Source organism: Sciurus vulgaris (genome assembly GCF_902686455.1).
Source record: "Sciurus vulgaris genome assembly, chromosome: 8".
Taxonomy (NCBI): Eukaryota; Metazoa; Chordata; class Mammalia; order Rodentia; family Sciuridae; genus Sciurus; species Sciurus vulgaris.
The window spans coordinates 83,388,445-83,401,738 of NC_136468.1; the positions used below are offsets into that span (position 1 = coordinate 83,388,445).

At 36.4% G+C, this 13,294-nt stretch overlaps 1 protein-coding gene across 1 annotated transcript in view; it reads left to right on the forward strand.

Moving 5' to 3' along the window:
- Window positions 1-13,294, forward strand: part of DNAH11 (dynein axonemal heavy chain 11) — a 335,620-nt gene that overhangs the window by 118,881 nt on the left and 203,445 nt on the right. The window contains 1 exon segment of the mRNA XM_079151923.1: window positions 12,952-13,083. Within this exon segment, the coding sequence (XP_079008049.1) occupies window positions 12,952-13,083 (132 nt within the window).

The following is a 13,294-nucleotide window of genomic DNA, read 5'->3' on the forward strand; positions in this document are numbered from 1 at the left end:
GTGGTTTTTATTAGACATTTAAAAGAACAGATATATACCATGTTGTATCAACTGTTAGGGAGTATAAATGAAGGTGGAAAGATTTTCTATTCTTTTTATAAAGTTCAAATTAACTTGATACAAAAACCAGACAAAGATACAATTCAAAACCAGATAATAATATAATACAAAAGAAAATTCTGTTGGTGTAGCTTCTAAACTGCTATATATCTTTTTTTTTGGATTTTTCACTTAGCATTGTTGGTAGATATTACTCATGGATCTCATGTTTCTGTATAGCTTATGAGAAAAAGTACTGACTGCCTTTTGTTCTGGACTGTCTTTTCAGAATGTTTGTGTCCAGGATGCTTGTAAGATCAAGGTCATGTTGCTCCAGATAAAAGGGAGGTTGTCTTATTATCTAGTATAATAAAAATATTTCTTTCTGGAGAAAAGGTCAGGAAAGCTTTTTATCTTTTATAAAATATTTGGACTTCCCAAACTCAGAATTTGTCTTTTGTAGTACAACTCACACAGCATGTACTGATTCTTTCTGAGTAGTGTTTGAAAGTTTGAACTTACAGAACTTGTACAAATGCAGATACTCCCAGATTACTTTGGGCTATTGCTATGAGTAATAAATACTGTCTTTTATCTCTGATGGAGGAATCTTTATATCTTCTGCCAGCACCTATGAAACATTGGCAGACTAGGAAATTAGTTTTCATGGTGACTCTTAGACCCTTTACACTTTTTGACAAACATATTCTTAAGATTCATCTACCTTGCTGCATGCATTTGCTATGCATTCTTTTTAACTGTTTAATAGTATTCCAATGTATTAGTATACTACTTTTTAAAAAAAAATCCATCCTGTTGACTTCTTTATTTCCAGTGTGAGATATAAGGCTTCTTTAAACATTCTTGAAAAAAAAATCTTCATGGGCATTTGTTTTCATTTCTCCTGGGTAAATACCTATAAGTGAAACTGCTTGATAATAGAGAAAGTGTGTATTGAACCATTAAAGACACAATCTGTTTTTCATTGTTATATTTCCATCATCAGTGTAACAAAATTCTATAAACTTCATATTTGCCCATGTTTGGTGTTATTTTTCATGATTGCGGTCTTTCTGGTGGCTATAAAATGGTATTTCAGTGCATTTTAATTATTTGCACTTCTCTAAAGTTATTCTCATGTATTAATTGGATTCAGTCTTTTGTCATGAAGATCTTTTGATCCATTTTTTAAAAATTGGGTGTTTTGCCTCTATTGTTGATTTCAGAATTTATTTTAGATATTAATCCTTTGTCAGAAAATAAATAGACTGCTCATTTTCTTAATGGTGTTTGATGAGCAGGAAGTTATAATTTGATGTAATACACCAACATTTTCATTGATGTCTATGAGAGTCATGCCTATCTAAAAGTCATGAAGATATCCTGTTTCTCACAAGCTGCTTTATGGCTCTAGGTTTTTCATTTAGAACTGTGATCCATACATCTTTTCTTTTTCCATTGACTTAACTTGGCACCTTGGTCACAAGTCATTTGACTATATACTAGACTTTCTTGTTCCAATGATCTGTTTTTTGTTTTTTTGGTGTTTTTTTTTTTTTTTTTTTTTTTTTTTTTTGCCTTTATGTCAAATCCATACTCTTAATTATTATAACATTATAATAAACCATGAAATCATGTTACATGTCCTCCAACCTTGTTCCCCCACCCCCAATAATTGTTTGGAATATTCTCAGTTCTTTTCAGTATAAATTTTTCTGTCATGACATTTATTTTTTTAAAGCCTAATTTTTGGGGCCTAATTAAGTTTTTTCAGTGCTAGGGATCCAACCCAGGGTCTCACACATGCCAAGCAAGTTCTCTACCACTGAACTGTATCCTCATCCCAGCCTAATTAAATTTTGACTGGGATGGCATTAAATTTAAATATAAATAGTGGGGAAATGAGCATCTCTGTAGTAAGGGTATATTGTTCCACATAGGATATTTCTAATTTCTCTCAGCAATGTTTTCTATAGTTTTCAATGTATAATCTTTGTACCTTTCTCACTATATTTATATTTATTTTTAAAGATATATGATATTTGATTCTGTTTTAAATACTAATAAACTTTTAAATTTATATTCCAGTATTTATGACTGGTAATAGAACTATATTGCCTTTTAAATATTTACAAAGTCTTGGGACTTTGCCAAATTTGCTTTCTACATTTTGTAGTTTCTAAAATATATATATATATAAATTCCATAGGACTTTCTACAAATATAAATACATCATCTGTAAGCCATGACAATTTTACTTTTTCACTGTTTTCATTGTTTTATCTTCTTCTTATTTTCTTTTCTTGAATATTTTAGATGGTTAGGATTCCCAGTACAATGTTGAACAGACATAGTAAGGGTGAAACTGAAATGTTTTACCATTAAGCCTGATGTCATATGTCTTTACAAACATCCTTTATCAAATAAAGGAAAATGCCTTCTATTACTACATACTCAGAGTTTTTATCTTGAAGACACCTTGAGACTTTTCAGATTTCAAGATGTTGAGATGGCTATGTGGTTTGTCCCTTTTATTGTGTTACTGTGAGTTTTTGAATGTTAAGTCAACATTACACTCCTGAATAATAAAATCTGTGTTGTTATGCACCATTTGACCCAGCTATCCCACTCCTTGGCCTATACCCAAAGGACTTAAAATCAGCATACTACAGAGATACAGCCACATCAATGTTCATAGCTGCTCAATTCACTATAGCCAGATTGTGGAACCAACCTAAGTGCCCTTTCAGTTGATGGATGGATAAAGAAACTGTGGCATATATATACAATGGAATATTACTCCACCATGAAGAATGATAAAATTATGGCATTTGCAGGCAAATGGATGAAATTGGAGGATATCATGCTAAGTGAGATAAGCCAATCTCAAAAAACTAAAGGACGAATGATCTCGCTGATAAGCAGATGAGGACATATAAGGGATAGTGTTAGGGTTAGGTTTAGGGTTAGGGATAAGGAGGGTGGTAAGAATGGAGGAAGGAAAGACTGTATAGAGGGAAAAGAGGGGTGGGAGGGGTGGGGGGAAGGGGAAAAAATAACAGAATCAAACAACATTGCCCTATGTAAATTTATGATTTTTAATTAAATAAAATCTGTGTGGTTATGTACGTATTTTTTATGTCTTTTCTGGATTCTGTTTGCTAGTAGTTTGTTATCAGTCATTGGTCTGTGATTCCTTTCCTTGTGATACCTTCTTAGTTTGGGATCAGATGTCTCAGAACTGCAGAGGGTTGTGTTTTGTTTTGTGACAGTTTATGGCAAACATCTCTGATGGGTCTGGTGTTTTCTTTGTGGAATATGCTTTGCTATAGATTGGTTTCATCTATACACACAGTGCTATTTAGCTTTGGGGACTGCTGCTTTTCTTGTGTCAGTTTTGGAATTTTTATTTTTCGAAGTACTTTCCCATTTCGTTAGAGTTGAGGCCCTGGCTGAATCAGCCAGCACTTGTTGTCTACGGCTACTTTCATACTATAATGGCAAAATGGAGTCGTGACAGAGACAGCATGGCCCAGAGACGGAAATGGTTAGAACGTCTGCCCCTTTGTAGAAAATATTTGTCTAACCTTAATCCATTTTCTAATTTTTTGTCACAGGTTATTATATTGTCCCCATATTGTCCATAGAATCTGTAAGTTCTGGCCTGATATCCCACTTTCATTCCCGGTATTGGTAATTTATATTTTCTATTTTTTCCCCTTAGAATTTTTAGAGGTTTATCAATTTTCTATTTTCAAGCAAAGAACACTTGACTTTGTTGACTTTATTGTTGGTTTAATATTTCACTGGTTTGCATTTTGATTTCGATTTTTTGTTCTTTGAGTTTAATATGTTCCTCTTTTTCAAATTTCTTCAAATTAGGAGCTTGGGTTATTGCCTTTACACTTTTTTTTTTCTTTTCTAATATAAGCATTTAAAAGAACCTTTATAACTTGATGAAAAAAATATCTACCAGAAACCTGCAGAGAAAATCATACTTAATGGTAAAACTTTAGAATCATTTCCATTAGTGTCAAGCGTGAGGTAATAATGTTCACTTGTCTCCTACGCTCTTTGCTCAATATTTTGCTGGTGGTTTTGGCAATACACTTAGAAAAGTAGGAAGTGAACCTTGGAAAGGAAGGCAAGGAATTGAGAATCCCCAACACATACCCTGATCATTTCAGAAGGCAGGACTTGGTCCTTTTACAATTTTCTTTGCTCTGGCTGGTGGAAAGGGAAATGCATTGTTTCCGATACTGCTTAAGGTGACGCATTGGTAGGTTTCAGGATCAGAGATCCTTGTTGCTGTTGTTATGAAACAAGAACTTCAGTGTTAGGTCCAGTGGGAAAGGGGTCAAGAGTTCTGGTAGCTGGTCCCTGAAGTGCTGCTATCACAGCTATATCGTAAGGTGCATTTTGATTTGCTGAGCTCCAGACCTTAACATTCCTACAGAATAGCTTTTTCCAGTTTCCTTTCTACCATCTCCTAAGTGGAGATGGCGTTTGTCATGACTGATGCTGGTAAAACTGCAGCGCGTCTATTGCAAGGAAGATCTTCTTACCATTTTGCCCTGTTTAAACCTATCGTCTTTAAGGACACAGCTCCTTAAGTTCACATATGTGGCCTTTGTATACCATACTGCCACAGGACCTGGATCAGGACAGAAGCAGTGAGACAAATATTTTCTATAAAGGGGCAGACGTTCTAACCATTTCCATCTCTGGACCATGCTGTCTCTGTCACGACTCCATTTTGCCATTATAGTGTGAATGTTGCCATAGATAACAGGTGCTGGCTGATTCAACCAGTTGTGACTATGAGTCTATGACACTGTTCTTCGTCAAGAAGCCACCATCAGCCCACCAGGCCAGCTGGCACTCCTTGAGAAGACTACAGTCCTCTAGATATGTGTGTCATCTAGATATCTGTGCAACTGAGTGGTGCACAGGAGTCACATCTTTTTCTCTGGCATTTTTATGTTTACTAAAGAAAATTCATAGGTGAAGAATATTGAGTTACTTCCTCCATGGGCTACAACCATTGGAATCTCACTCTTGCCTGCCAAGGTTCCCTGTTATACTATCCATGTGGAATGGTTAAGTATTTGTAAATTATACAGTCAAAGCTTGGAGTTTGTACTAAATCCTGACTGTGTGATCTTGAGCAAATAATCTCATGTTCTCATATATAAAATTGGAATAATGTACTTCATCAGGCTGTTGTGATACTTAAATTAGAATGTGTGCGTACAGTCCACGTGTGCACACGTGATGACTCTAAGTGCTCAACAAAGGTTGGCTCTTATCTGCTGATCTCATCAGAGAGGCACTAGATCAGTGGCATTTGAGCTTCTGTCCTTTGCTTTGCACCAACCTCTGTTAGGATGGGAGGGTGACCTCCCTCCCATTGTTCAGAGCCCCTTCTCTTCCTGTGTTCTGGTTTCTCTCAGGACTGTCCTGATTTCCTTTTCTATTTCTGCCTTCAGTTATTCCCATTATTACATATGCCCAAATCTCTCTCATTATATAAAATTAAAATGACCAGAAATGGTTCCTTAATACTACATCACCTTCCATGTCCTGCCCTAACTCTGTAACCTGTGTCTTACTAAAGCTTGTTGACCTAGTGTCGCTACAGTTTCCCCTTGTTACCCTTGGGGGATTCATTCCAGGACCCCCACAAATACCCAAATCCATGATGCTCAAGTCATTTATAGAGAAACATTGTAGTGTTGGCACACATGCTATGCACATCCTCTTGTATGCATTAAATCACTACCTTGTTGCTTATAATACCTAATATAATAGGTGATATACTCAATTGTTTAGGGGATAACAAGAAAAAAGTCTGTGTGTGTTCGGTGTGGACTAAGGGTTTTTTCCCCAAGTCTTTTCTATTCGTGGTTGCCAGCATCTGTGAAGGGGGAGTCCATGGTGCAGAGGACTGCTTCTTCTTTCCCTTTGCTCCTAATCTCTTCACAACACATTTCTACCACTGGATTCCATCTATTTCTAAATTCTCAGTGTTAGAAAACATGCCTTCCACCTTCAAATACTCTCCTCACTTATATTCAAGATTTTTTGAATTCCATTTTTTCCTTAGACAATTTGTAGTACTCTTCAGTTTTCCTGGCTCCTCTTCTCCCTGAAATTCTCTGCCCTGCATCGCTTTTTCTTTTCACCACATCACCTGCCCCTGGCTCATCTCACCTACTGCTAGGGATGCTCTATTTTCTTTGTCAAATTGCTGCTGACTTTGATTTCCAGCTCAGCTCTCTCTCTCTCCTGAAGCACAGCTCAGAGCATATTGGATTTGTCACTGGAATTCTCACAGGTACTCACAACATACAATATCCAAATAACATCACTCTTCTCAAATCTGCTCTCCAGTGTTCCAAATATCAGAAAACGACATGGATATTCTTCTCCAGTTGTGTACACAAGGAGCTGGTTTGACTTTTCTTTCACCTAGTGTCCAAGTCAACCACAGCTATCTTCAGTTCCCCCAAAGATGTCTGATTTTTCTGTTTTCTCAAACTGCTGCATCGATATCCTATTCCAAGCGGCTCCTCTCTCACCTGGACGGCTTTAGCATCTTCTTTTTGGCTTTCTCCCTCTAGTCTTGTTTCCTTCCAATTCATTTCACTGCCAGAGAAATCTTTTAAAATGCAATGCAATGATCGTCCTACTTCAGACTCCTTCAACACCATCCCATCAGCCTGCGGGAGGTGACCAAGCACTGCCTGTTCTGGTCCTCGCCCTCCTCTCCAGCATCCTCATGCACCTGTTCCCTCTGCTTCCCCTCCTGCATTTCTGTACTTACAGTTCCCTTACAGCGCCACCTACTCTGTTCCAGACCTTCCCACAGGCTGTTTCTGTCACCCTAACACTGCTGCCCTGGGTGGTCAACTCCTAATTTCTTCATAGCCAAGATCCTGCTCAGCCTTTAGGTTCCAGCATAAATACTCGTTCCTCCAAACTGCCTTTCCAAGCCCGAGATTAGGCAAGGCCCTATTACTGCACTCTGTGTGCTATCCAAGCCCTTTGTATTTGTTTCAGCAAACAATTATGTGTCTGTGTTCCTGGTTGGGGACAGTAACCACAGGAGTCATCTTGGATGAAGGAGTGGGTGAGAGAATAGACTGTTGTTCTGGTGTACATTGTCACCGTCCTTTGTATACGCAGCTCTTCCTTTACTCCTTCATGCAGTGATTATGTGCTGGGCACATTCCTTATGCTGGCCACTGTGCCAGGCAGGGGAGTACAGCACAGAATAGACACATGCGGGCCTATCGTTAGAGTGTATTGTTAAAATGGGGAGGCAGTCAACAGGAACTGAATGATAAGACACTCATAAGCACCATAAGGAAAATAAATAGGATCATATAGAATGAATGGCTAGGAGGGGTTAGTAAATAGTATGCCAGGGAAGGCCAGTCTGAACAGGTGCATTTGAACTAGGACTTCAATCATGGGAGGAAGCCAACAGCCAAAGATCATAGGGAAGAGGACTCCAGGCAGATGAAGCCATTGCCATGACCTTGAAGCAGTCGTGGTGGGCAACAAAGAGAAGCCCTGTGTGGGAGGAGTGAGGTCTGATAGGGGAACAGCAGTGCAAGGTCATGACGGGCCTTATGGATTGTACTCAGTTCTGCTGCTTTATAGCCCCAGGTCTTTACATTCTAGTTAAAGCCAAGATACATTGTGAAAACAGTCACTCGACTTCCAGAGGCTAAAGGTAGTGGATGGGAAGCAAGCATCCTTTATCCAGTAGAAAATCAGCAATGCCGTGACCCATGGCAAGAGTAAGTACTAATTGCATGATGGGGTGTATATTTTTAAAAGCTGCCAAGGAATGTTTTATATGTCACAGACCATAAACTTGTGTGCAATTATAGTATGACCATATATTAATTGCTACCTGATGCTACTGCTCTAATAATAGACATTTTATATCTACTATTTATTTTTATGGTTATAGAATTTTATTTCATATGAAACAGTATCATCAGGACAATCTTAATCTTGAGAGACAACATGAGATCCCCAACATATGATGCTGTGCCTGTAATGGTGACAAGCTGTATTTTTAATCATCTTTCATTTGACTGAACTTCTGTGAAAAATGAGTCAATAATGTAGAAATCACAGGTTGTTGGGAGGCTCAGCCAAGACAGTGCCGAGTGAAGGCACTTGAAATTGTAAATGTTCTTAAAGGCAAAGGTATTGCTATTGTTGTTAACTCCATCACCAAATACTGGTGTTGGTGTAAGATTTGAGACTGAAGACTGCATATCTTGACCTAGAAAAGAAAATATCCTGTGCAAAAACACCTCCTGCTAACCAACATGTATATAATTTCATTTAGAAACTTATATTGTGCATGGTCTATTATGATACATTCATTTGTCTGTTTAAGACAAATACTGCCAGCTAGCTCTTCAGTGACTCTGGGTATAAAGCACTGAGTACAACTCTGTTCTTGCCTGCATGGAATTTAAAATCTTAGGGATGATGAACATGGAACACATCACATGTGAAAAGTGATCACATCTGTGTTTGTTAAGATTTAACTATTTTTAAAGTTATAATTTTAAAAATTATTAAAATTATATCTTTACTATAATTATCATAATCATATTAATAATATAATAAATATTCTTACTAATACTTGTTTTTGACCTTTTGATAATGCCATGCTAGTGGGTGTGAGATGACATCTCACTGTGGTTTCAGTTCTTGTTTCCCTGATGATTAGTGATGTTTAACGTTTGTTTAATGCACTGGTTGGTTAGTTTGTATGCACCTTTTGAACGTCTATTTGGGTCTTTTGCTCATTTTTAAATAAGGTTTTTTGTTTTTTTTTAATTAAGTTGTATGGATTGCTATTTCAGGGCATTGATCAGATAAATGATTTAAAAATGTTTTCTTCCATATGTTGCCTTTCTGTTATTTTGTTGTTTGCTGTGCAGAAGATTTTTTAGCTTGGTTTCCACTTGACTTGGTTTTTGTTGTTCTGTTTGCTTTTATCGTATGTGCTTTTGGCATCAAATTCAAAAAAGCTTTGCAATGGGAAGAAGCTTTTTCCCATGTGTTTTCTTCTATGAGTTTTATAGTGTTAGGCCTTACATTTAAGTCTTTGCTCCATTTTGCATTGAGTTTTGCACATGGTTTAAGGATACGGTGTGATTCTTTTGTATATGGATATCATTTTCCCTGTGCCATTTATTGGAGAGACTAGGACTATTCTTTCCCCATTGTGTACTTTTTGTGCCTATCTTGAAAATTAGTTGAAAAAATTATTTTTTTGACTCTGTCTTGTTCCACTAGCCAGTGTACTTTTATGCCAGGGCCACAGTGTTTTCATTACTATAGCCTTGTAATATGATTTGAAATCAGTAGGTATATCTCCAGCTTTGTTCTTTTTTATTTGATTGTTTTAGCTACTGCAGGTCAATTTTGGTTTCATACATATTTTAAGATTGCTTTTTCTTTGTGAAAAATGCCATTGGAATTTTGATATAGTTTGCACCGAATTTATAGATTCCTTAGATAGTGTGGACATTTTGAAAATACAAATCCCAGCTGCCTGGGAGGCTGAGTCAGGATGATTGCAAGTTCAAAGCCAGCCTAGGCAACTTAGCAAGACCCTAAGTAACTTAGTGTAACCTGTCTCAAAATAAAAAAATAAAAAAGGACTGGGAATATGGATCAGTGGCTAAAGGCCCCTGGGTTCAACGCCTGGTACCAAAAAAAAAAAATTAAAAAAAAAATAAAAATAAATTCAATCCATGGACATGGGGTATCTTTTCATTTATTTGTGTCTTTTTCCATTTCTTTTATCAGTGTATAAATCTTGCACTTTTTTGGTGGGAAAATATTGTATAGTCACTATGGAAAGCAGTAAAGAGGTTCCTCAAAAAATTAAAGATGGAAATGCTGTATAATCCAGCAATTCCACTTTGGGTATATGTTCAGAGGAGATAAAATCATGACTTTGACAAGATGTCTGTACTCCCTATGTGTGTTGCAGAGGTATTCAAAATAGTCAAGATCTGGAAGCAGAATAGGTGTGCATTGATAGATGAAAAAGGAAAGCATCATGTGTTCTGTTGTGTTCACACACAATAGAATGCTATTCAGCCTTAAAAAAGGAAGGAAAGCCTGTCATTTGCAACAGCATGGATGAATCTGAAGAACATTATGCTTAATGAAATAAGGAAGACACACAAATACTGCATAATCTCATGTAGAATAAAAAAAAGTCAAACACAGTAATGGAATAGAGTGGTGGTCACCATGGGAAAAGGAGGTATACTGGCCAAAGGGTATGAACTTTCATTTATAAGACAAAGAAATACATTCTGAAGACCTAATATGTAACATCCGTATCTATAGTATTATACACTTAAATTTGCTAAGAGAGAGCTGGAATTGTGGCTTGGCGGTAGAGTGCTTATCTCATACGCATGAGGCACTGGGTTTGATTCTCAGCACCACATATAAATACATGAACAAGATAAAGGTCCATCAACAGCTAAAAAAAAAAAAAAAAATTCACTAAGAAAGTAGATCTCAAGTATTCTCACCAACCCAATCCCCACAGAAAGATAACTATGTGAGGTGGTAGATATGTCAATTAGTTTGATTGTGGTAATTACACAGTGTATACATGTATCAAAATACTACATTATACACATTAAAAATATATAATTTTTGTTAATCATACCTCAAAGCTGGGGAATGGGGAGGAAGTAGATGAAATGCTTATAAAGTTGTTGCATATCCTGATATGCAAATTCCATATTTCTTTGAGCAAGCGTTTGTGTTTGATTTTAAAAGTCTTTGGAATCCTCCTTGCGTAACTGCAGTTCTTTAGAGTTGGAGGTGGCAGCTGAGCCGTGTGAGGACTGGGGCAGGGAGCCTGAGGTGTGACTAGTAAGACTGAGGCTCTGAAGTCAGAATGGGGGTTTTGAATTCCCTGTCCCTCACTGGCAATGCGGTAACACATCAATGACTACTTCCTTCTCTCTAAGGTTAGGATGCTAATAGCTGTAAGATTCAATGAGATGATACAGGTAATGTGCTTCGTCAGTGTCTGGGAAACTACGTTTTCATTTCACATAAACTGTGCATATTATGGTTATCTTTCTTCTCCCTTCTCACTAGTTATGTGAATTTCTGTCCAGATGTACAGCAGTATCAGGGAAGTCTTTGGGATTAATATTTTCTGGGATTTATGAACAGTATAGTATTGAGCCTGGTTTTGACAGTCAACTACCCAGATCTGAGAGCTTCTCGTGATCTGCCATATTCGTTACCAGCTCTGTCCCATGCAAACAGTTTATAACTGGCCTTTGCAGAGCTAAAAAGGAAAGGGGACACTATTGCTTCACAGTAAGGTGCTGTGAAACAGGGAGTAAGAAAGGTGGGCTTTGTCATTGTTGTTTGTTTTTGTTTTTGTCTTTACATATAAGCCTCAAAGGCAGGAATTTTCTGTATAAACAATCATGTTATAATCACCTAAGAATATCTTTCAAATATTCTTGACAAGAACTTACCATAATAAATATTTAATACCCAACATGGTGCAGAAATATATATATATATATATATACACATGAAAATAAAATGAGGCATTGATTGTGTCTTATGTGTGACTGTCTGTACATGTGTGTATATATATTTATATGCATATATGAAATGAGCACCCCTACACCTAACATGCAAATGCAATGAAAAATAAACTATTAAAAATCCAGTTAGAGCTCCATGGCTTGTGTGCTCCCCATTAACCTCTGTTATGCCCACCGCAAGGTATTTTCTATCCTAAACTCTATTGACATTCATACTGATATAATTATACTTTCAACAGTATGTTCATATCTATATGTTTATGTATGATTTTCAGGTTTTAAATATTATAAAGGATATCACATTATATGCACCAACCTGTATTTTCATCTGTTGCAGTTCATTCTTTTTATTATTATATTTTCTGTAGAATATACATTGAATGAACATTTCACTATTTATGCATTTTTTTGATCAGTATTCAAGTTGTTTCCAATTTTTTACTATTTAAAAATGCTATTTGGAATGGTCTTATATTTATTCTGTATTATATGAGCAAGAGTTTCCTCTGGAATAAGAAACCAGGAAAACCAAAAAAAAAAAAAAAAAAAAGTAGATCAAGTTTACATGTGTACCTACACACTCAAAACAAAAAGTTTCACTACAGAATATTTGCTTTTACTATCTGTAATGCATTATTTCCCATTTCATTCAATTTGATGAATTGTCATACATGTTATTCTATTTCCTTCCTTTCCAAAGAAAAGAGCAAATACTTATCTGATATCCACAGACCTAAAGAAGAATAGAAATGTGAATAAGAAAAGTGAAATGAGATAGTCCTCCATCTAAATATTTTCTCAGTAATCATCACTATCTTGTATACAGAAACAAAACAGAACAAATACTAGTTGTTAGGTGAATTTATATAAAGCAGAAAATAACTTGTCATTAAACCCTTCCTATACTTTTAAGTTAGTCTAATTTTTCCTTTTAAAATTTGTAGTCATTCTTGTTCCAGTAAAGTTGTGGACTAGATCTCATTAGCAGGTGGTGTCCGTTTCTGGGAGCCAGGAGTCCCCCCCGACCCCCCGCCCCACTTCTACCTGGGTCATTTTTCCCTGAATCTCTGATCTGCTCTGAGTTTCCACTCCTTGAGGTGAATGAGGTAATAACAGTATTTGTCTCTCCCCAGGGTTCTTTGGGGATCCAGAGATAGAGTAAATTAGAAATTGTTTTTTAAACTAAAGTCCTCTTTAAAAATGTGAAGATTACTGGGTTGTTAGGTTATGCATTTGTAACCTTTCTCTCCTTTTTTAAAAAAATTCCTCCTAGATTTCTCAATTGAATACACTGATTACGCTTTTGCTGGGAGAACTTCCACCTGGAGATAGGCAGAAGATCATGACAATTTGTACCATAGATGTTCATGCCAGAGATGTGGTAGCAAAACTTATTTCTCAGAAGGCAAGTTGTTTGTAGAAATTTTATTTTTCCCCAAAATTGTATTTATGCTGGAGTAGTTTCAAGAAAGTCATTGTTTTTTCAAAGTTTGTATAGTTTAATTAGCCCTGAGAAGCTCCACTTATTTTTGATGTGCTGATTTGAGTCAACTAATATATTATCCTGACAAGAATCATTCCAAGGAATATCCCAAAGGGTTTTTCCAATGTATATA